At 48.7% G+C, this 21,256-nt stretch overlaps 2 protein-coding genes and 1 long non-coding RNA gene across 7 annotated transcripts in view; 1 reads left to right on the forward strand and 2 right to left on the reverse strand.

Annotated features, from left to right (window-relative positions):
- LOC146542744 (uncharacterized) overlaps window positions 1-1,484 on the reverse strand; it is a 60,589-nt gene extending 59,105 nt beyond the window's left edge. The window contains exon 1 of the long non-coding RNA XR_014879697.1: window positions 1,069-1,484. This is a non-coding gene — a long non-coding RNA (uncharacterized LOC146542744). The remainder of the gene's footprint in view (window positions 1-1,068) is intronic.
- Window positions 1,485-3,618: 2,134 nt separating this feature from the next.
- FEZ1 (fasciculation and elongation protein zeta 1) lies at window positions 3,619-13,463 on the forward strand. 2 transcript variants are annotated; one of them, XM_019622917.2, is made up of 10 exons: window positions 3,619-3,750; window positions 5,379-5,679; window positions 7,449-7,545; window positions 8,866-8,952; window positions 9,153-9,363; window positions 10,602-10,873; window positions 11,203-11,283; window positions 11,609-11,684; window positions 12,379-12,444; window positions 13,303-13,463. In XM_019622917.2, the coding sequence occupies exons 2-10, from the start codon at window positions 5,405-5,407 to the stop codon at window positions 13,317-13,319; spliced, it is 1,182 nt and encodes a 393-aa protein (XP_019478462.2). In that variant the 5' UTR covers window positions 3,619-3,750; window positions 5,379-5,404; the 3' UTR covers window positions 13,320-13,463. The 2 variants fall into 2 exon arrangements, 1 of the variants encoding a protein (XP_019478462.2); XR_014879685.1 differs by lacking the exon at window positions 11,609-11,684.
- A 2,163-nt stretch (window positions 13,464-15,626) lies between these two features.
- Window positions 15,627-21,256, reverse strand: part of PKNOX2 (PBX/knotted 1 homeobox 2) — a 64,756-nt gene continuing 59,126 nt past the window's right edge. For all 4 annotated transcript variants that reach the window (XM_085209219.1, XM_085209217.1, XM_085209220.1 and 1 more), the window contains 4 exons: window positions 19,679-19,798; window positions 18,293-18,369; window positions 17,595-17,773; window positions 15,627-17,196 (listed from right to left, as the gene is read on the reverse strand). In XM_085209219.1, the coding sequence (XP_085065345.1) occupies window positions 16,952-17,196; window positions 17,595-17,773; window positions 18,293-18,369; window positions 19,679-19,798 (621 nt within the window). In that variant the 3' untranslated portion in view covers window positions 15,627-16,951. The remainder of the gene's footprint in view (window positions 17,197-17,594; window positions 17,774-18,292; window positions 18,370-19,678; window positions 19,799-21,256) is intronic.

The following is a 21,256-nucleotide window of genomic DNA, read 5'->3' on the forward strand; positions in this document are numbered from 1 at the left end:
GCAAGCAAACGTGTATCTTGAAGTTTTGCTGTAAAGGAACTCAGTTCACTCAGGCACATTTATTTACTAGATCAGGGTACACATCCTTTGGTAATAACTGAATAGGCTATTCACATTACTCCAAAACGTTAAGAGCAGACAGATTCTAATACTTGTAGAGATCACACACAGCTCAGGAATGTCAGGAAGCATCATAGGAATTTGAAGATAAGAACCTAGGAGATGTACTCAGAGTTAGAACAATGAAGCTTATGAACCTACTGAAAAACAATTGAGCCCAAAGAGCAAACTGCTCTGAACACAATGGAGCAACTCCAGGAGCAGTGAATGAATTTATTCCTATAGGTCCAGACTGCACTCTGCTAAAGCTCCTGGCAGCAAAAGGCCTCCTCTCCAATCCTACTGTCCCTCACAAGAAAGAAAGCAAATGGAACACACAAAGTCCATTGAACTGTTTTTGTTGTTGTTTTAAAACATCAGTGAATTATTTCTATTTCAATTCTTCTATAGTTTGTTGGGGAGGGTGGGGGGTGGGGAAAAGAAAGAAAAAAATAAGTGAAATCAGACACTAATAGCTGGGGTAAAAAACAATAGGGGCTTATAAAGGACCAGGATAAAACTGACCGCTCACAGTGAGCATCCACGGGTGGCCAGGTAACCCAAAGTACCAGGAACCACTGCTCCGATGGGACAATGCTGCAACCACACCAGAGCCCAACAGAGCTTCCTTGCAATCTCCAGTCACTCTTCCTCAGTTTTTCTCAAGCTGGCTCACAAACCCTTACAGTGAGGTTAGCATCTGTAAACTTAGCATTTATAGAAACACTCGTTTGCTTTTTAACAAGAAAAAAAGCAGCTGTTTAACACACTTATCCATCACAGTGCAATTCTGACGCCCCGGATTTACTTTGTTAGTCTGCAGAACTCCAGTGAGGAACAGGGCTGGTGAGGCGTGAAATCACAGGTGTGCAGCAGCAGATGGCGTAGGCTGGAGAGCACTCCCGTCTGAAACCATTCCCTTAGACGAGGTAACGTGTCTAAAATAGAGGTTAATATAAAGCACCTCACCCCATAGACCGTTCTGCGTTTTCCAACTCCGAATTCTTGATTAAGAACGTTTCTCCTTGAGCACAAAGATTAGCAAAAGGCTGCGAGAACGCCCGCAATTCTGCCGGGCACTGCCGGAGCCGCTCTCCGGGCCCGGCAGCTCAAGGTCTGACGGCAGCTGGAGGCGCTGCCGAGGAGCGGGACACCTGGCCGCCGCGGGTCCTTCACGAGCCAGGCCTCCAGCTCTGCTGCACGCGGTGCAAGGAGCACAGACGCGCACAGAGAGAACACAGAGCAAAACTGGAGACTGCGTCTCCAGGCAAAGAACGACAGGAGCTGCGTGCAGAAGCTCCCTTAAACCGCACGAGGGGTCAAGAACCCATTTTGGTTCTAAACGCGCTGCTCGAGGGCATCCCGGACGACGCTCCTCGGTAACCCTCCTCATCACCCTAACCCCGCCCCCCCCCAACGCGGTTCTGTAGCTCCGCCCCGGGGCGGTTCCACGCGGCCCCCGCCTCCTCCGCCGCCCGCCCATTCCACGCGAGCGCTGCTAGGGGGCTCCTGCCTGCTGCCCGCTGCCCGCCGCGCGCGGCGGGGCCGTTGCAGCGCTGCCGGCCGTACCCAATGGGATGCAGTAGATTCCTGTAATCCGGCCCCGTGCTGCAGTTCTCCAGCAGCAGTTGCAGCCATTGTAGCTGTCAATACAGCATTCACAGTATAGCTCTTTTTTTTTTTTTTTATCTTCTGCGATCAGCGTACTCTAGTAAAGAAAGGCCCCACTTTAAAAAATGAGCTTTCATCGCACACGGACATGGTCTTAGCTGAGCTGGGCAATGGAGCCCTTATTTCAAGTGACAGCCATTTGCATGAATTCACACCTGCCGTGATGTCACTCAGAGTTACACTGATACCATTTTTGACTCTTTGGTTTACTTGCTTAGAGTCAGCTTGCTGTTGGCACAGATGTGGGGCCACGCAATGTTATCAGTCACACCAAATATTGCCTTGGTTTCCTGCTCAGAGCAAATGCAAAGCTGGGTGGTGACAAGCTGAAGTGTGTGGCTTTGCCTGCAGATATTGCTGGGAGGAAGCACTGCTGGGGATACGGAGAATCCAAATGCTCAAAAGAGGGCTTTGTGAGCTGGTAAAGGCATAAAGGAGGGAATGTGTTCTCAGCAGTAAATGACTTCTTTCATAAAAACAGTTTTGCAGAAAAACTGTGTCACTGTCACCAGCAGTGCAGTGGCTGCTGTGACTGGAATTAAAAAAGGGCACGAGTTATGGGGAGAAATTCATTCCCAACACTGCCGTGGGCAAAGATGCTGGAGCTGGAAGTGTCTGAGCACTGCAGGGAGTCATGGGTGGAGTTAACTTTATAAAAATAGAATAGAATGGCATGGAACATGGAATGGAATAGAATATGGAATGGAATAGAATGGATGGGATGGGATGGAGTGGAGTGGAATGAAGTGGAATGGAGTGAGTAGGACAGGATAGGATAGGATACCATACCGTACCGTACCGTACCGTACCATACAATAGGAGAAGGACCTTTAAATCCTTGCATCGTCACAATGCTGTAACTGTGAGATGGGGTGGGACCATGGGAACCCTTTGTACAGCTCAGCGGTTTTCTCAAAGCAGAAAGCTTTTCCAGAGCTGCCAGACTGCAAAATGCTGCTTTCCTTCCCCCAAATGCAGTGTGCTGTGTGGCCAAGCAGCAGTGACACTATGATGCGTTATCTCACATATGCAGCCTCAAAGCCTTGCCAACAGAATTTTCTACCTATAAGAAATCCTTCAGTTTCAGGGTGTTTTGAGCCCATCTGTTAAAAACACAGCAATGCAACAAGACCTCTATGCAGGTTTACAAGAACAAAAGGATGACATTAGGGAAGCTGGAAATTTCCAGCAGAGTTCCAGCAAATCCTGCAGCATCGCTGGGTCTGAGAGCTGTGTAGGGATATAGGAGCAGTGCTGCCCTGTGCATTCCTGCAGTGCATCACACCAACAGCCATGGCACAGCATAACCTCCAACTGGGGGTACTGGGTCTGCTGTTCACTCGGGGTTACAGAGAATACTGCTGGATGTATGGCTTCTTACAAAAAAAGGAAAAAAAGCACTGAAGTAAGAGGGAAAAGGGATTTTTGCACAGTTAATATATTTTTAAAGCTCTTATTTCAACTTTATCTCATTTATATATATATACAAATAATATGCTTTTTGTAATGGATGCGATATATTTGTATGCTTGCAAAAACGCATGAATAAAAAATACACATATATTAAAGGGAGGGGAGAATGGTGTATTGGGGGGTGCATGACTCAAAGAAAGGCTGAGGGGGATAAGGAGGGTGAGGATGAGGGTGGGGAGAAGGAAAAGAAGGTGAAAAGTAGGATGATGTGGAGAACAAGGAGGAGGAGGAGGATGAAGATGAAAGCGATACTGATGATACTGATGGTGAGGAGGATGAGTATGAAGAAGGCAAGATGCGAATGACGGTGCGGGCCCCCGCGCCCCCCCCTTCCTTTGCCCTTCCCCGGGGATAAGGGGGTGATGGGGGGGTGGGAGGGGGAGGCGTGAGCTCTCCAGGTGACGTCACCCCTCACCTCCCCAACCCGTTCCGCGCGTGCGCAACGCGTCCGTCCCCCCCCTCCCCCCGTCAACCTTCTCCCGAAGCGCGGAGGATGCGGGGCCGCAGGTGGGTGCGGGGCTGGGGGGAGGGCATGGGGGGGACCCTCGTGTGGTGCGGGAGAATGCGAGGAAATAGGAAGGTTGGGGTGCAGTCGGGGGGGGTGAGCGCACGGTGGGGGAGTGCGTGAATGAGTTGAGGGGGTTGCAAAGGGCGTTGCATGTATGCGGGGCGGGGGCGGGGGCGGGGGGACGGGCGAAAGATTTTGGAGGTGCAGCGCAGTGGCCTGCGGGGCTCTGGGGAACATCGCTGCGCAGTGTGAGGACATCGCATCAGGGTGCCCCTTTCGGGGATGCGTTGGGCGTTGTGCACGGGTCGTAGGGATGGGATTTTGGGGATGCTCGGTTGTGGGGGGCAGCAGGAGCTGCCTGCCCCCCTCGGCTGCTTCAGCAGCCGTGAGGAGGTGGTGCGCAGGCGCTGCGCGACGGGATGGGAGAGGGCGATGTGGGGCTGGAGGGGCATTTTGGGGCGCATCGGGGGGGCCGTGCACTGAGCTGCACGTATAAGGGATGCTGGCAGGGGCATGCGCAGTGCACACATGCGGATGTATGTAGCGGAGAGCTTGGAGGGCACAGAACAGGGTACGTGTGAATGGTGCAGGTGTGCACAAAGCTGGTGCACAGTGCACACCTACGTGTTTATGCAGCCTGTTGTGCTGCCATGTGTGCAGCCACCCCAAATGCATGCAGCCCCTGAGCATGCAAACAGCACTGTGTATGTGTGCGTCTTCACGTGCACACATGGTGTGCAAACATGTGCCCTGCACCTGTGTATGTGCAGGGCTGCATGTGTGCAGAGCTGCAGACGGGCACAGGGTGCACCTGCACTCAGATTCACCTGTATGCATGTACCTCTTTTATGCACTCTTGCATGTATGTGCCTCTGTGCAGACATGCACTCCCTCCACATGCAGGGCTACATACCTGCACAGGATTGCATGCCTGGAGGACACTTCTGGAATGCTGCTGAGGTGCTACCAGGAGCTTACTAGAATCTATCAGGATAGAATGCCAGTAGTGCTGGGTTTCTACTGAAATTCTGCGAGCATACTACACAGTTCAAATAGCATCAGGGTACCACTGTGATGTTGAGATTTGGTCACAACACTGATAAGGTGCTATTGGAACAGTATTCAGTTTTTAGTAGGATGCTACTATGATACCAGTGGAATACTTTTGAGCTACTACTAGGGAATGAGGAGAGGTAGTGGTAAGATGCTTCTGGGGTACTATCAAGGCAGCACTCAAAGAAGCTTTTGGGATACTGTCAGCACATTGTTGATACTAGTGTGATATTTTCAAGTGATATAGTATGAGGCTACTACTGCGATATTAACATTTCAGTAAAAAATGCAGTGATGCAATGCTTTAGCTGCACTATCAGGGCAGCAGTAAGATACTGTGAGGCTTTTTAAACACTTTCTACTAGTAAAGAGTATTGGGATAGTACTAAGACACTACAGCTTATTACTATAGCACTGATGAGGTGCTGTGAAGACAGTACTAAGATGCTCTAGGGATACTATTGAGCTACTGGGATACTACTGGCACTGGGATTACAGCCTGCAGAGGGAATAGGGAGCCCTGCTGACACAGCCTGTGAGCAGCAGGTGCCTCATGGGCACTTTGTCCCCACAGCTAAGACGGCAGCGGTGGCAAGGAGGATGGAGGCACCCCTGGTAAGCCTGGAGGAGGAGTTTGAGGAGGGGCCTGGGGACAATGGAGGGGCCCCTCAACGCACCATGGACCCAGCACTGGCTGAGCTGGAGAGCTTCTCAACTGAGATGATGAGCTTCAAATCGATGGAGGACCTGGTGCAGGAGTTCGATGAGAAGCTCACCGTCTGCTTCCGCAACTACGATGCCACCACCGAGGGCCTGGCCCCTGTGAGAGGCCGCCTGCAGGCACAGGAGGAGGAGGAGCACCTCCAGGATGAGGAGTGAGTAAGGCCCCTTCCTGCTGGGAACTTGGGTCTCCTCGCATTCCCATCCCCATGTTGTTGCACAACCATGCAGTGCACCAGAGTTTTGGTGCAGTAGCCTGTGAGGATGCTCCCTTAGGGCCCCTGAGCCTCCTTATACCCCTGAGACTTCCCCCACGTGCTGCTCAGTACCTTACATCATGGCATAGTTGTGCATCTGCATGGAGTTTCTGTCTGGTGTCCTACAAATAGGACACGCAGCACACATAGGACACTCGGCCCTGCATGTCTCCGTGCAGCGCTCTGAGATACACCCCACCCCCAGCATGGAAACCTGCTTGCCCCACTGCAGCATGATTGTGTGGAGTGATGGCGTTGTGTCCTACGAGCAGGGCACATCTGGGGGCTGTGCACCTCCTCGAGCGCTTGCAGGTTACCCTCCAGGTGCAAAACAGGCCTTTCCCTCACAGCATGGTAATGCAGTACCATGGAGTATCTGTAGTATCCTACAAGTAGGCACATCAGGTGCTCCACTCGACCAGCGGGCCCAGGCTTTGTGAGGAGAGCGGGGGTAAGTGTGAACTATGAGCAGGGTGTGAGTAGGGCTCAGCCCCCTCCTTGCAATGTAAAACTGTGCACCGAAGTGGGGCAGCTGGGGGCGAAATCTGCCCAGTGCTGCCTGTTCGGCTAAAAGCATCGTAGTGGCATTTGCATTGGAATCTAATTTTCACACAAAACCTTTTTCTTGGTAGCAAAATGCCATTTAGGGACAGAATTTATGTTTGTTTTTTTTTTTTTTTTTTTTCCAGAGGTGTTGACTTACAAAAACCTTTCTAATGGATTTCTTTTTGCCTGTTTAATTGAGATTATTCCCCAGGCTGCACTTCCTAATGCTGATTTTTCACCAAGCAAAGTGGTTGTTTTCAAACCAAAAGCTTCCAGATCTCTTCTTTTTTTCAGATGTTTTTGTATTTTTCAGTGAAAAATCAGTCATTTTGCAGAGAAAAAATGCATTTTGGCAGAACGCCCGGAACGCAGCGCTGCCACCAGCAGCCCATGGTGCCACTTTGTGCTGTGGATTGTGTCATTTTGGGTCAGTTTGGGCAAAACAGGCTTTTTTTTTTTCCCCCACTCCTCAATGAGCCCTGTGTGCATGGATGGGGGATGGGCGGAGGCCTTAAAGGCGCCGCTTTCCTCTAATTATTAACCAGCTATTGCCATAATTAGTCTGGAAATCTGTGGCTGCATTCTGCAAGGTGCTGGTTCTTTAAGAGCAGAAAAGCAAATTTTGGAGATGCTCACTTGCTTTTTATTTGTTGCTTTTTTTGTTGTTGGTAAAAATGGGAATATGATTTTTTTTTTAATGTCCCATTTTTATGCATTGTGAAATATGTCCATAAGAGGAAATTAAAATCAGATGAGGAGGGAGATGAGATGAATATCCCAAAATGAGTGTTTTTATGGTTGTTTTGGAGCTGGGGGCAATTAGAGAGGGGAGGCTATTTTGGGGTGATTTAGGGGGAATTGGGATTATGCTAATGTGCACACATTTTTAAGGTGTTCTGAGGCAGAATTTGGAGTGTTTGGGGATGTTTTGCACATCTCAGTGGTGGTGAGGGAGCGACCACCAGGCAATGATTAGGAATATTTCAGAGTGTCATGGGGCTCATTTTGGGATGCATTGTGGTATTTTGGCATGCTCTTTCAGGATGGCTTTCTGTGAGGCAGCACTTTGGGGCATTTTGGGGTGTTTTGGTGATCCCCACTCAACACCTACCTCTCTGCAGAGTCTGGGATGCCCTCACTGATGGCTTCGTCCCCCGAGGCTCCCCCCAGCCCTGGATGCACCCTGAGGCTGAGGCCCCTGATGGCACTGATCCCCAGGTATGGCTGTGACACCCTTGGCACCCCCAAAGCCCTGTTGTCCCCATGTGACCCTTGTGTGATTGACAGCTGTCTGTCAGCCCTAAGGCTCAGCAACTGTTGGGGAGGAGCAGAGCCAGGTCACTTAAGACCACCTACAAATGGCATTTTTGGGTGGCTGTCCCTACATGCATCACTAATGCAGGGGATGTCTGTATTCCAGGGGACGGTGACTATAAAGGGCAAGATCAAATACTTGATTTGGCAATTTGGTCCTTGCCAATCTGTTCCCAAACTGGGAAGAAAATAGTGTTTACTTCATTGTAATGAGTTCATGCTATGAAGAGCTATGTTTGGGGTTGTGGGACAGCATAAAAAATCCACTGAATTGAGCCTGTTTGGATGTTGTGCAACCTGTCACTAGAGAAGAGCGTCCTCATCTACCACCTCCATCTATTTCCTTCCATGGCTTCACCATCCGAAATTTCCGTGTCATCTCCTTACCTGATGTCTCCATTCAGTCTCTTCATGCAGCATCCTTATTGCTCTCTTCCAATACCTGAAAGGTGATTGCAGTGAGTGTGGGGCTGGTTTCTTCTCACTGGTGACAGGACGAGGGGAAATGGCCTCAAATTGCGCCAGGGGAAGTTCAGGTTGGATATCAGGACAAGCTTCTTTACAGAAAGGGTTGTTAAGCACTGCAATAGGCTCCCCAGCGAGGTGGTTGAGTCACCCTGAATGTGTTTAAAAACCATCTGGATGTGGTGCTCAGGGACATGATTTAGCGGAGGGTTGTTAGAGTTGGGGTGGTATGGTTAGGTTGCGGTTGGACTTGATGATCTCTAAGGTCTTTTCCAACCTGAGCAATTTTGCGTTTCTGTGATTCACCCATCAAACTTGTCCCCATCCATTATTTCCACCCAACATCACCATTTGAAGTTTGTGTCTAACACCTCCATCTGGCATCCCCAGCCAGTATGACCCTCCACTGCATCCCCATCCAACATCCCCATCCAGTGTTTCCATCAAACACCTCATAAGCCAACATCTCTCCATACGACACTCCTATCCAGTGCCTCTGATCTACCACCTCCATCCCAAACCCTTATCCACTGTCTCCATCCAGCTCTCCCATCCAATGTCTCCTTGTCAATTCTTCCCATGCAGCATCTCCATGCAACATCTCTCCAGTGTAAGCCCCACAGGCAGTGCATCCCCAGTGCTGTGGTTCTAGTAGTTCTTCCCATGAGCTATAGGGCTATGTCTGTGCCTATGCCATTCCCATACTTGCACCAGGCAGTGCCTGTGGTGCCACCGAGGTGACCAGCTTGTCTCCTGCAGCTCTGTGAGAAGGAAGATGAAGAGCTTGCTGAGAGAAGCGAACATGACTCGGGCATCAATGAGGAACCACTGCTGACAGCCGAGCAGGTACCTACACCCAGACACGTGGATGTCTCCGTAACACTGGGCTCACACTGCTCAGGACACAAAAAGGTCAAATCCACTTGTTTTGGGACAGTAGAGCATATCTGTGGGCAAGGTTGCAGGACTCAGATGTCGGATGCTGGGTGCAGATGTGGGATGATGTGGGCTGCAGAGTGCAGATCTGGGACACTGGTGCCTCACAGGTCATTGAGGAGCTGGAGGAGCTGATGCAGAGCTCGCCTGACCCTGAGGCAGATCCTGAGGGTGATGAGGATGAGGAGGAGGAAGAAGATGAGGAAGAGGATGCTGAGGTCAATGCAGAGGGTGATGGTGGAGGCAGGGGCATGGAGCCCATCGTCCTGCGTGAGCTGCACACCTTCTCCCCCACCTTCAACAACAACTGCTCCCATGAAGGTATGGGCAGTAGGAGCCTGGCACAGCCCTTTCTGGGTGCAGTTTTCACCAGATTGGACATCAGGAAGTGGCTCTCTAGAAAAAATGAGCCCTCCGAGATCTTTCTTATAGCATGGTTATAGATGGTCCTGTGTTTCAACAAGCATGCAGCACATTTTGCAAAATGTCTCCAGCATTGTGCACTAAGTGCATGTTGCTAAGTGACATGTGCCATTCTAAGCATGCCACACAAGTGACCAATTGACGTGTTCATTTTGAAAAAATGTCTCACTTGTTCTGTGCATCGCTGTTTGCATCCTGCACTTTTCTATGGCACTGTGCATGCATATGACTGCATGCAGCAAGGTCTTCCCTGAGCCGTGCTTGGTGCATTTTCCTAATTTGCTGACTTGCACCATATACCAGACATTTTCCAAAATACAAGGGGAAATTTTATGATACTTTTTAATAATTGCACCAGGTTTTCCCCCGAATATACCTTGTCTACGTTTCACTGACAGCAAAGAGGGTTTCCCTAATCTTACCAGGCATTTTGATAATTGCTCTGTATTTGTACTCAGTGCTTTTCATTTACTGCACCATGCATGCCATTAATTGCATCAGGCACTTCCATAATTGCTCAGAGCACTTTGTTCTGACACCGGGCACTTCAGCAATTGTGCTATGACTGTGCTGGGTGTTTCAGAAATGCGCTGAGCATTTCACTGATCACGAAGCAGTAAAAAGGTTACAGTGTGCATTTCACTGATTACACTGTGCATTTTGTTAATTATCCCTAGAATTTTACTGACTGTACCTCATGCTCAAATAATTGCATGATGCACGTCACTAATTGCCCCAGACATTCCAGTAATTGCACCATTCATTTTTGATCATTGCTCCAGGTATTTCACTCATGCACTGTGCTTTTGCTGAGCACACCAGGAGTAGCTCTCTCTGCATGAGGAATGCCATTAATTGCCCCAGGCATTCTCGTAATTGCAATGTGCATGTCACTAATTGCACCAGGTGCTTAACTAATGCACTGCGCCTTTCACTGACTGCATCAGAAATAACACTCACTGCACCGTGCGTGTCACTCATTGCACTGGACATCCCTATAGCTGCACTGGACCTTTGCTATCTGCAACATGCGTTGCACTGAGTATCCCAGGCATCCCACCAACTGCCCCTTGCACGTAAGGCCTTTTTGTACAGTGCATGCACGCTGCGCACCCTAATGATGATGCTGGCGGCAGGGCTGGAGCAGCTGACGGCCGGGGAGCTGGCAGCGGCAGCAGGGCGCGCGGAGGCAGCGAGCCGGGCACTGTCGGCCGAGCTGGTGGCCCAGCTGGCACGGCGGGATGAGCTGGCCTTCGAGAAGGAGGTGAAGACGGCGTTTATTGGGGCACTGCTGGCCGTGCAGGGGGAGCAGCGGGAGCAGCGGGAGGCCGCACGCCGCCGCCGCCGCGACCGTGGGCTCAGCCTGCAAGGAGGTCGTCCCGAGCGTGGGGGACACATGCCCAGAAAGGTGGGGATGGGGCTGACGTATGGACTTGAGTCTGGGGGAGGTGGGGTGTGGGGTCCTGCGGACGTGGGGATGGCACGGGATGGGATGGTGTAGAATGGGGTAGAACGGGATGGAATGAGATGGGATAGGATAGCGTAGGGTCAGATGGGATGAGATGAAGGGACATGGGATTGAGCAAATGGAGGACATTGGACATGGACAGGACACGTGGCGTGGGGATGTGAGGATGGGATGGGGTGACAGGGAGGTGGATTGGGAAGATGGGGGGATATTGGTGCCCAGGGTGGTGTCCTCATGCCAGGAGGTGACATGATAATGCGTATCCCCAGCGGTTCAGCATGGAGGGCATCTCCAGCATCCTGCAATCCGGCCTGCGTCAGACCTTTGGCCCCGCTGCGAACGAGAAGCAGGTGCCTTTTCCCCCCAACTTACCCAAATCTGTCCCCTTCCACTCCCTGCTCTGCACACCCCTCTGTGTGCCATTTTTGCCCTTTTTCATCCCTTCAGTCCTCTCTAGCTAGGGGTGCATGTGCATTTGAGCACAACTTTTGCAGTATCCACTTAACTCAATAGCCCCCCAAACATCTGTAAATTAAATGCAATTGCTGGAAAGTTGCAGCTGTATTTTGCACTTCTGCTTTTGCACCAATTTGGGGTAGTTTACATCAGTGAGGTGTAAAAAAGAGGCAGCTTTATGGCATGGAGGTGTTTTGGGGGCATTTTTCTGCTTTGCAGTATCTGAACACAGTGATTCCCTATGAGAAGAAGGGTTCGCCACCCTCCGTTGAGGATCTGCAGATGCTCACCAACAGTGAGTCTTTGCTTGACCCATATTGAATCACCATAACGTGGCCAATTTGGGGCACAAACACACAATTTGCATTGCTGCAGTGCCCACAACTTGGATGAATTTTTTTTTTAACACCCCCAACACAGCCAGTTGGGGGTGCAGCCACCTTTTTTGCAATCAGATGTATGACACCAATGCAGCACAGCTGGTTTGGAAGAGAAACACCATTTTGTATCAATGAAGCATTGTGAGTTTTCAGGCACAGTTGTCCACAGTTGCACCACTGCAGCAAATCAAAGCTTCGCATCAGCACAGCAGCTGTTGGTTTTTGCATCACTGTGGTCCACTCACATTGGGAGACATTTTGTACCCCCCTGGCATGGCCAATTTGGGGCACAATTGTTCATTTTGCATCACTATGCCCTGAGCAGTTTGGGGTGCAGTTCCCCATTTTGCATTGCTGTAGCACAGCTGATTTGAGGACCTCCCTCACCTCTCTTTACCATTTTTACAGCCCACCTCAGTGCTAATTTGGGTGGAAAACTCCATTCTGCATCACCTGAGTGTGGTTGATGGGGGTGAAAATGCTCCATTGGGGTACTGTCAGGATGGGTACACTGTGGTAGTGCCTCTGTGATGGTGTGGGGCTGTTTGGGGACAGAATTGGGGTATGTGGGGATACATGGACTGCTCAAGGTTCTTTTCCACTGTGCAGTCCTGTTTGCCATGAAGGAGGGGAATGAGAAGGTGCCCACGCTGCTGACGGACTACATCCTCAAAGGTACCTGCATGTGCCCCGTGCATCCCCCCTGCATCCTCCATACCCCAAGGGCATTTCCCATTTTATCATTGTGCATCCCTTCTGCATCTCCCTTACCCTCATGCACCTCTCATGCAGTGCTCATGCATGTCTCATGCATTTTTTGTGCATCCCTTACATCTCCCCTGCACATTGGGTGCATCTCCTGAGCATCCCTCCTGCATCCTTACAGCATCCTCATGGGCCATCATATGTCACTGTCCATTCTCCTTCATCCCCTGTGTACCCATTCTTGGCCCCTCTGCATCCATTGGGAATGCCTGGGCAACCCTAATGCCCCCTAATGCGCCATTGTGTATTTCTCTCCTTTGAATCTCCTTTGTGTGCCTCATGCATTCTCCATGCATCTCCTAGACATCCCTTGTGCATCACCTGCTCATCCTCCTGCATCTTTTGTGCATCCCCCATGCGCTCTTTGTACATCACTGCATGCCTCAGTGCATCCCCTGGGCTCCCTTTTGTGCGTGCCTTGTGAATTCCTCGTGCATCGCTTCTGTTCCCCTCCCGTATCCTCTTACATCCCATTTACAGCTATTGTGCAACCTCATTCAAACATAAGCACCCTCATTATGAATGCTTGTGCATCTTTGGTGCACGCTCATGAATGCTCACGCACAGTTGTGCATACAAACCCTCAAGCATGCATGTACACCCCCATGCATACTCATGCAGCCTACTGCACACTCATGCATCACTGTGCACCGCTGCACATCCTTGTGGACCCTCCTGCAGCCCTGTTATCTGTGCATCACTCTGCAGCCTCCTGCACCCTAGTGCAGCCCCGTGCACACTTGTGCACGCTCACCTCTCTCTTTGCAGTGCTCTGCCCAACCTGATGCAGTGCAGCCCTGCACCCCCAAACTTCAGCACCCCCAGAAATGGGGCCAGTCACATGGAAACAGGTCACCTGCACCTCCCTGGCCCACATCCCCCCAAACCTCTGCACAGCTGGGAAATAAATAATTTGTTTCATTAATTAAGCAACTGGCATCTGGTGTCTTCTTCCCCTGCATTCAATGAATAGAAGAATTATAGAATTGCTCAGGTTAGAAAAGACCTTAAGATCATCAAGTCCAACCACAACCTAACCATACTACCCCAACTCTTAACAGTCCTCTGCTAAATCACATCCCTGAGCACCACATCCAAACAGTTTTTGAACACATCAGGGATGGGGACTCAACCACCTTCCTGGGCAGCCCATTCCATAACAACCCTTTCAGTAAAGAAGTTTGTCCTGATATCCAATCTAAACTTAACCCTGGTGCACCTTGAGGCCATTTCCCCTCGTCCTGTCACCAGTAAGAGATGAAGCCTGCTCTTGCCACAATCACCTTTCAGGTATTTGAAGAGAGCAGTAAGGTCTCCCTCAGCCTCTTTTTCCCCAGACTCAACAGCCCCAGTTCTTTCAGTCTCTCCTCGTAGGCCATATTCTCCAAGCCCATCCCCAGCCTTGTTGCCCTTCTTTGGACCTGCTCCAGCACCTCAATGTCCCTTCTGTACCCAAAACTGAACACAGTACTCAAGGTGAGGCCTCACCAATGCCGAGTACAGGACAGGATGACTTCCCTGGTCCTGCTCACCACACCATTCCTGATACAAGCCAGGATGCCATTGGCCTTCTTGGCCACCCGGGCACACTGCTGGCTCATACTCAGCCGACTGTCCATCAGTACACCAACGTCCCTTTCCAACACACAGCTTTCCAGCTACTCCTCCCCAAGCCTGTAGGATCGCCTGGGGTTGACGCGACCAAAATGCAGGGCCCAACACTGGCCCCATTGAAACTCACACAGTTAATCTCGGCCCATAGATCCAGTCTGTCCAGGTCCCTCCGCAGTGCCCTTCTCCCCTCTGGCAGATCAACACTCCCTCCCAACTTGGTGTCGCCTGCAAACTTACTGAGGGTGCACTCAATCCCTTCATCAAGATAGTTAATAAATAAAGATAATAAATAAATAAAGATGTTAAATAGAAGTGGCCCCACTACCGAGCCCTGGGGAACACCACTCATGACCAGCAGCCAACTGGATTTAACTCCACTGACCACAACTCTTTGGGCCCAGCCATCCAGCTAGTGTTTCACCCAGCGGTGCGTACACCCAGCCAAACCATGGGCAGCCAGCTTCTCCATGAGAATGCTGTGGGGAACAGTGTCAAAGGCTTTACTGAAGTCCAGGTAAACCACAGCGACAGCCTTACCTTCATTCACTAAGCAGCTCACCTTGTCATAGAATGAAATCAGGTTTGTCAAACAGGAGCTATCATTCACGAACCCGCGCTGACTGGGCTTGATCCCCTGGCTGACCTTTAATTGATCCATGATGGCTCCTGAGATTATCCATTCCATAACCTTCCCTGGCACTGAGGTGAGACTGATAGGTCTTTAGCTACCACAATCATCTTTCCAGCCCTTTTGGAAGATGGGCGTCACATCTGCCAGTCTCCATTCCACTGAGGCATCCCCGGTTAACCAGGGGATGGAGCAGGTCCAAAACCATCTCATCCTGCCTTAGAAAAATGTACTTTTTGTGGTCATTGTTATTCAGCATTTTGCAAAATAGGCATATTTTGGGGTAACAAGCTGCTGGGTGCTTAATAGGCAAGGATTCCATTTTGGGAAGAATCATGCTGCTTTGGGGTGCGTCACTTATTTTGGGTGCTCATCTGGGGGAAAAGACTCATTTTGGGGGAAGAGACCAATTCTGGGGGACTGTTAATCATATTTAGAGGCATTCCTCATTTTTTGGAAGCAACATTCGGTGGCATAGTGCTTATTTTGGTGTCAGGGCAGCTCCCACTGATTTTGGAGCAGGTTACTCATTTGGAGGCACACTGCATATCTGGAGAAGCAGAGTTCATATTGGGATAGTCCCTCGTTTTGGGGAAGCATAGTTCACACTGGTGGTAAATCACTCAGTTTCAGAGTTCTTCACAGAGGGATATCACTTTCGTAAGTACGAATCCTTTTAGGGTTGCATCACTTGTCTGTGGATTTGAAGCAATTCACTCATTTTAGAAGAATTTGCCTAATTATGGGTTGCCCATTTTGGGGTTATTCACCCATTCTGGTGTTCCACTTGTCCTTCATCACTCTCACCTCCACTAGAAAGAAGCTGACAATAAAATACAGCTGCAAAACCTCATCTCGTAGCACTTTATAATAAATGACATGAATTAATACTAAATTACAATGAATCCTTTATGAAATTACAGATTACATTCACGCCAGATCAGTATTGAAAAATAGGCTTTGCTGCCCATTGCATCACTTTGTTGCTGCGGCCTGTTTGGCTGTGGCTGCTGTTTCTTCTCAACTCTTCAAGAGCCAAAAGAAGGTCAAAAATGGCAATTCATGCAGCCGACAAAATCCTTCCTTATTACAGAAGAACAAACCCCACACTGCTGGGGAAGAACTTGCAGAATTTTTTTTTTTTTTTTTAACCCCCATGGAACTGAGAAGATGCCCTGTGTTACCTGGGCTGCTTTTATTCTCGCGTTTTAAGGCAGAATTTGCCTTTTTGCTACCACTTGAACCCCCCAAACACAGTGTTCTTGTACAGCTGCCCCCTGACAGCTCACTTGTGGCACTTGGGGGTGAGAAACCCAATGTTTTCCTGCACAGGTGGATGACACTGGGGAGATACCATCTTTTTGAATTTCCTTCTTCCTGGGCAAATCACTATTCAATTTTGGGAGAAAGGCTTCTATTTTATTCCTATTTGGTACCAAAACGCCCTGGAAAGGTCTTGCTCAGCCTCACATCCAGCCCAACTTTGCATCCAGTCTCAGCCCTGAAGGACAAGGCTGAATATTTTTTCCGGATTTGGTGGGTTTTTAGCACATAAATTAAAGAGTTTGGGGACTTTCTCCCTTTTCCTGAAAGTCACACGTAGAGTCACCAAATGGCCACAGCACTGGGGCCAAAACAGGGAGATCTGAGCAATCCTGTGGGTCAAAAGCATGAAATTTTCCTCCAATCTGATAGGAAGCAGAACTGGCAACTTGGCAATTTTTTCCCACATGCTGATATTTATGTGAATGACCTTTTTTTGTGGAAGCTTCCCCCCAAAATACATCAATCCTGTTTCTGTTGCGGTTTTTTTTGCATCAAGAAATCCAAGAGGATGCAACAGCCCATGGTGGCATCTGAGCATGGTGGGGAAAATAGCCTCCCCCAAAAATGCTTTCATTACCAAAAATGAAGGGAAAAGGGAGAAAACAAGGATAAAACCTGAAAGAAAACCTCAAAAAAATCCGGCCACAATATGTGCCTTGTAAACACGTGTCCTTCACTGCCGTGTGCTGATGTGGTGGCCCCGATGCTCCCACAGGCAGATGGGGCATCTGTCAGGGCCTCCACAGTTAGATTTCTCCTCACCAATTTGTTGTTTTCTTGCTGTTTTTTGCCATTCTGGGAGAGGTCGCTTCTGGTGCCATCCATGATTTGGGGAGCACGCAGGCTGAGCTACTCCAGTGAGTCACTGTGGTCCAAGCCAAGGTTAGCGCCAGGCGCAGTCGGGAGGCCACCGGGCTCTTCCTCCAGCTCCTCTTCCTCCTCTTCCTCCTCCTCCATCTCATCCTCATCCTCCTCATCGTCGTCCTCCTCAGTGCCATCTAGGGAGTCCTCGTGAGCTGCAAGCATGGCCTGCTGCATGGCCATGGTGGCCGTGGCTGATGAGAGGGGCTGCAGGTTGTCCATGGCAAGGGAGCCTGAAATTAAACAGATAAAAATAAGGACTCCCTGGCTAATATAAAAAGGACAGAAAAGTGCATAAACCTAGAAGAACACAAATGGTCAGCTGTATTACACAAAATACTATGTAGGGGGTCCCATCTGCCCCACCCAAATCTTACATTTAACTGCTGTATGTTTACTCAATAACAGGAAACTAACTTTTCAGGAAGAAGATGCCCAAAATGGTTTGTCAGAGCTTCTCTTCATCTTCTTTCTTCATCTCTTCTTTTGTTCATAGAAATATAGAATTATTATAGAATCATGGAATGGTTTGAGTTGGGAGGGACCTTAAAAACCTTAAATACCGACATCAGGCCATAATATAATGCATGACTTATCCAGGAGGAACAGGGGCCACCGGGATTCTCCTTACCGTCAGGATTCGTCCCTGAATTGCCACCTTGCTGCTGAAGGACACCAGCAGCGATGGAGTTGGGCCAGAACCGCTGGGTGGGCCGGTGCTGAGATTTGATTTTCTTGGCTTTAGGGGCTGGGTCTGGGTTGCTGGCATCAAGCATTGGTTGCAGGATGCGCCGGCGGGCGTTGATGAACCTTTCCCAGGAAAAAAACGGCCATTCACTTAAAAATTGTTTATATTACTATATTAAGTAAACAATAACAATTTAATGAAGTGCTATATTATTTATATATATATAATTACAATAAAACCCTTTCAGAAGTGGTTTCACGGTGCAAAAAACTGATTTTCTATCCCATTTCCCAAGCCATGCGCCTCTGTTTCATTTGTCTGTGGCATGTTAAGCCATTGCTCTAATTTTTCCAGCTACTAATTGCATGAGGGAAAATACTGGCTGCTATGTTGGGATTGCCAGGAGAGGGCATTGAGACTTCACAAATGAACACTGGATGCATAGAATCAGAATAACCTAAGTCGGAAGTGACCCATAAGGATCATCAAAGTCCAACAATTAACTAAGCACACAGCCACTGTACTGCCTAAAAATGACCCATAACCATTCACCCAATCCCATAAAACAGACTAAATGAGACAGAATAGTTTGAAATCTATAAAATCTGCGAGGTGACAGCACAGGCCACCAGTGTGCTCACCAGTTATTGACTTGTAAGAGGGTCAGGTTGGTTTGGGCAGCAATTTGCCTCTTCTCATCCTCCGTGGGATAGGGGTGCTGGAAGATAGATGGGCAACAAAACGACATCCATGTATGTAAAGCAGCAGCCCCAATCAGAGGGAAAGAACACTTTTTTTTTCCATCCCTCCCACCCCAATCTGATGACTTGCATTTGCAAGGTACCATTTTCTCCCCTGTTTTCTCCCCTGCATCCTTAACTCTTTACCAATGCTTTTCACTAAGGCTTTACTTGAAGGAAAAGGAGATTTTTTTTTGTTAGTTTTAGCGATTTTCTCTACTGTTTTCTAATAACGGTTGTCAGAAATTTAGGATTTGGGCTTTAAAACCTGCTTCTTTTTTGGCAAAAGCATTCCTTGAAAATATCAACTTGCCCAAGTGCTCCCAGAGGTGGCTTTATGTGGGATTTCCCAGGGATGTCTCACTGTTCCCAGTGCCATTTCCCATAATGCCTTATTCCAGCATTTATGGCATATCACTTCCAGCTAAAAATCTCCCACGCCCAACAAATTGTGGTCACTGATGCTACTAGGATGCAAACCCCATCATTTATGCTGGTGCTTTCGGGCTAAGAAGACGGGACATATGGGAAGACTCAGTGCCTTGTACAACGCATCCTCATCATTCCAGGTTGTCAAAAAATTGCCCAACAAAATGGTGTGCAAGAAAATTTGCAAAGTAGCTGTTAGTCCTCCCACACCAGGAGATTCAGGAAGGGGCTTTGAGAAAACAGTAAGTTCAGAGTAATCCCTGAGTTAAGCAGGAAAAAGGGATTTTTGTTTTAGCTTACTGCCCTTTTTCCAGCCTCAGTGGTGGGCAAGCAGTCTCCTTGCATGAAAATAGCCCAGTTGCATCCTCTGTGAATTACACCTCCACCCACCAACACACCCAAAAATTGGATGATTTTGTAATTTCGCACTTTGGGCAATTCCTTCTGCACCCATAGGGGCAGCTGTTGCACCCAGCCCACCCTGACTGCTGGAAAAGGGTATATTGGAGTATATATTGGGTATATTAACTGTACAGAACCCTTCTTCACACATCTGCAAACGTGGATGAAAGTCAGACATTTGGCTTATTTCCCCCTCTGGTTTTGTTTGCTAAACATCAAGGTCATAATTTTGCCACCAGCAGTGAAAACACTCACGCCTCAAATGCTCCCGAAATGAAAGCAAAGCCACTTTGTGCCTTCAAATATCCCAAACTGAGACAAACCACCACTTCAATTTACTCATTTTGAAGGTTTTAAGGACCTTTTTTTTTCTTTCTGACTTGCAAAGCAGCCTTTTTTCCTTGTGCAACCCCCTGAGTGTGCTCTGCAGGGTGTATCAGTGGCTACGATGCTCACCATGAGGTGCTGGAAGAGCCAGGAACGCATGATGTTGGTGGCATGTTTGGGCAGAACACCCCGCTTGTTCTTGGACTTCTTGTCCTCGCCATCAAGGAGTGAGGTGAGATCCAGGTTCACCTGCCAAGGAGAGAATCAGCTCAAAAAGGTGATCGGCAACCCAAAAAACCCAAACAACAATGAACTCAAAACGGGAGTAGTGGTGTGGGAAAAACAGACCGTAGTGAGAACTTCCCAAATCCCACCAATTTCCCAAAATCTGCATTAAATTCCCATTTTCCACCAGAATCTGTTTGCCCATTTAGTATCTTCATTTTTGCACCCAGTTTTGCAAAGGGCAATTGGCTTTTCCCAACTGCAGTGGCAACAATGGGGACAACGCCATACACACTTTCAACATGCAATTAAGGAGGATAATTTACCATAATAAAAATACCACAACAAAACAGAGACAACTGTTTTGTTACAGCCCGAGGTTAAAACTCTGTGATTCGTTAACTCCTTGTTCCTCACTCTGCTTATTCCAATTAATAGAGGAGAAATGTTGTGGGAAAAAACGCTGCTTTTAGAAAAAAATTAAAAATAAATACACTGGGATGCTGCAAGAGAAGCTTTAATGATGTCGTGGGAAAAGAACTGAAACCTCAGTTAAAAAGATTTTTTTCCCCAGCTCTTCATCAAAACACTTCTCCTGGATGAATTAAACATCAGCCTGGCAGGTCCCACTGCTCCCATGAGCTCCAGATGAATAAATCACGCTGGCGGCGCGGGAAGAGCATCGGAGGTGCTTGTCCAGGCTGCTCTCCCTGCCCTGATATTCCCCGCGCGTCTGTTTCTTGCACCTCAGAGAGCTTTGCTGCAAGATCCAAGCTGGTGACGGCGAGATATTAAAGAGGGAAAGGAGAAAAGAAGCCTTGAAGCCATTAAAGTCTGCTGCGGAGGTGTCTCCTCCTTCCAAAATATCCTTTTTTTCCACATGCATTTATGTCTGATAGCGTTAGGAGGCTCCTGTCATTAAAAATGTGCATGGGGGAATTGAGGCTGATCTGCCCCCAGGGAGCAGCGTGGCAGAGAGTGATATGTTTTGCCCAAATTCCTGAGGAATGACAGCGTTTGTAAGAGACTGCGGATGATGCAGGCTGCGTGCAAATAGGGATGGCAAATTATCCTTATAGAGCAATTTCTACCCTAAATCATTGTCTTGCTGCAAAAACACAGAGAAACCCAGCATGGCTGATCAGAAGAGGAATGAAAATAGAACAAATGTCTCAAAGCCACCCCAAATCCATGAGGTTGTGATAACAAAAGGAAAAAAGGAGCATTGCCATATGGGATGGATGATGCTTGTGGTCCCCAGAAGATAAATGATACTGAGGTGTTTTGGTGCAGATCTTTCTCCCTACAAAAATAAACCTGAGACTGCAACTTCCCTGGAACTTGGTGAAGAATGGCAGAGAGACCTTGCAAAATCTGACAGCAGAGCAAGCAACAACCACATGAAGATTAACAAGAGAATCATACAATCAGGTTGGAGAAGACCTCCAAGATTCCCAGCCCCAACCTGCCCCCACGATGCCC

This window comes from Meleagris gallopavo, chromosome 26, assembly GCF_905368555.1.
Source record: "Meleagris gallopavo chromosome 26, MGAL_WU_HG_1.1, whole genome shotgun sequence".
Lineage (NCBI taxonomy): Eukaryota > Metazoa > Chordata > Aves > Galliformes > Phasianidae > Meleagris > Meleagris gallopavo.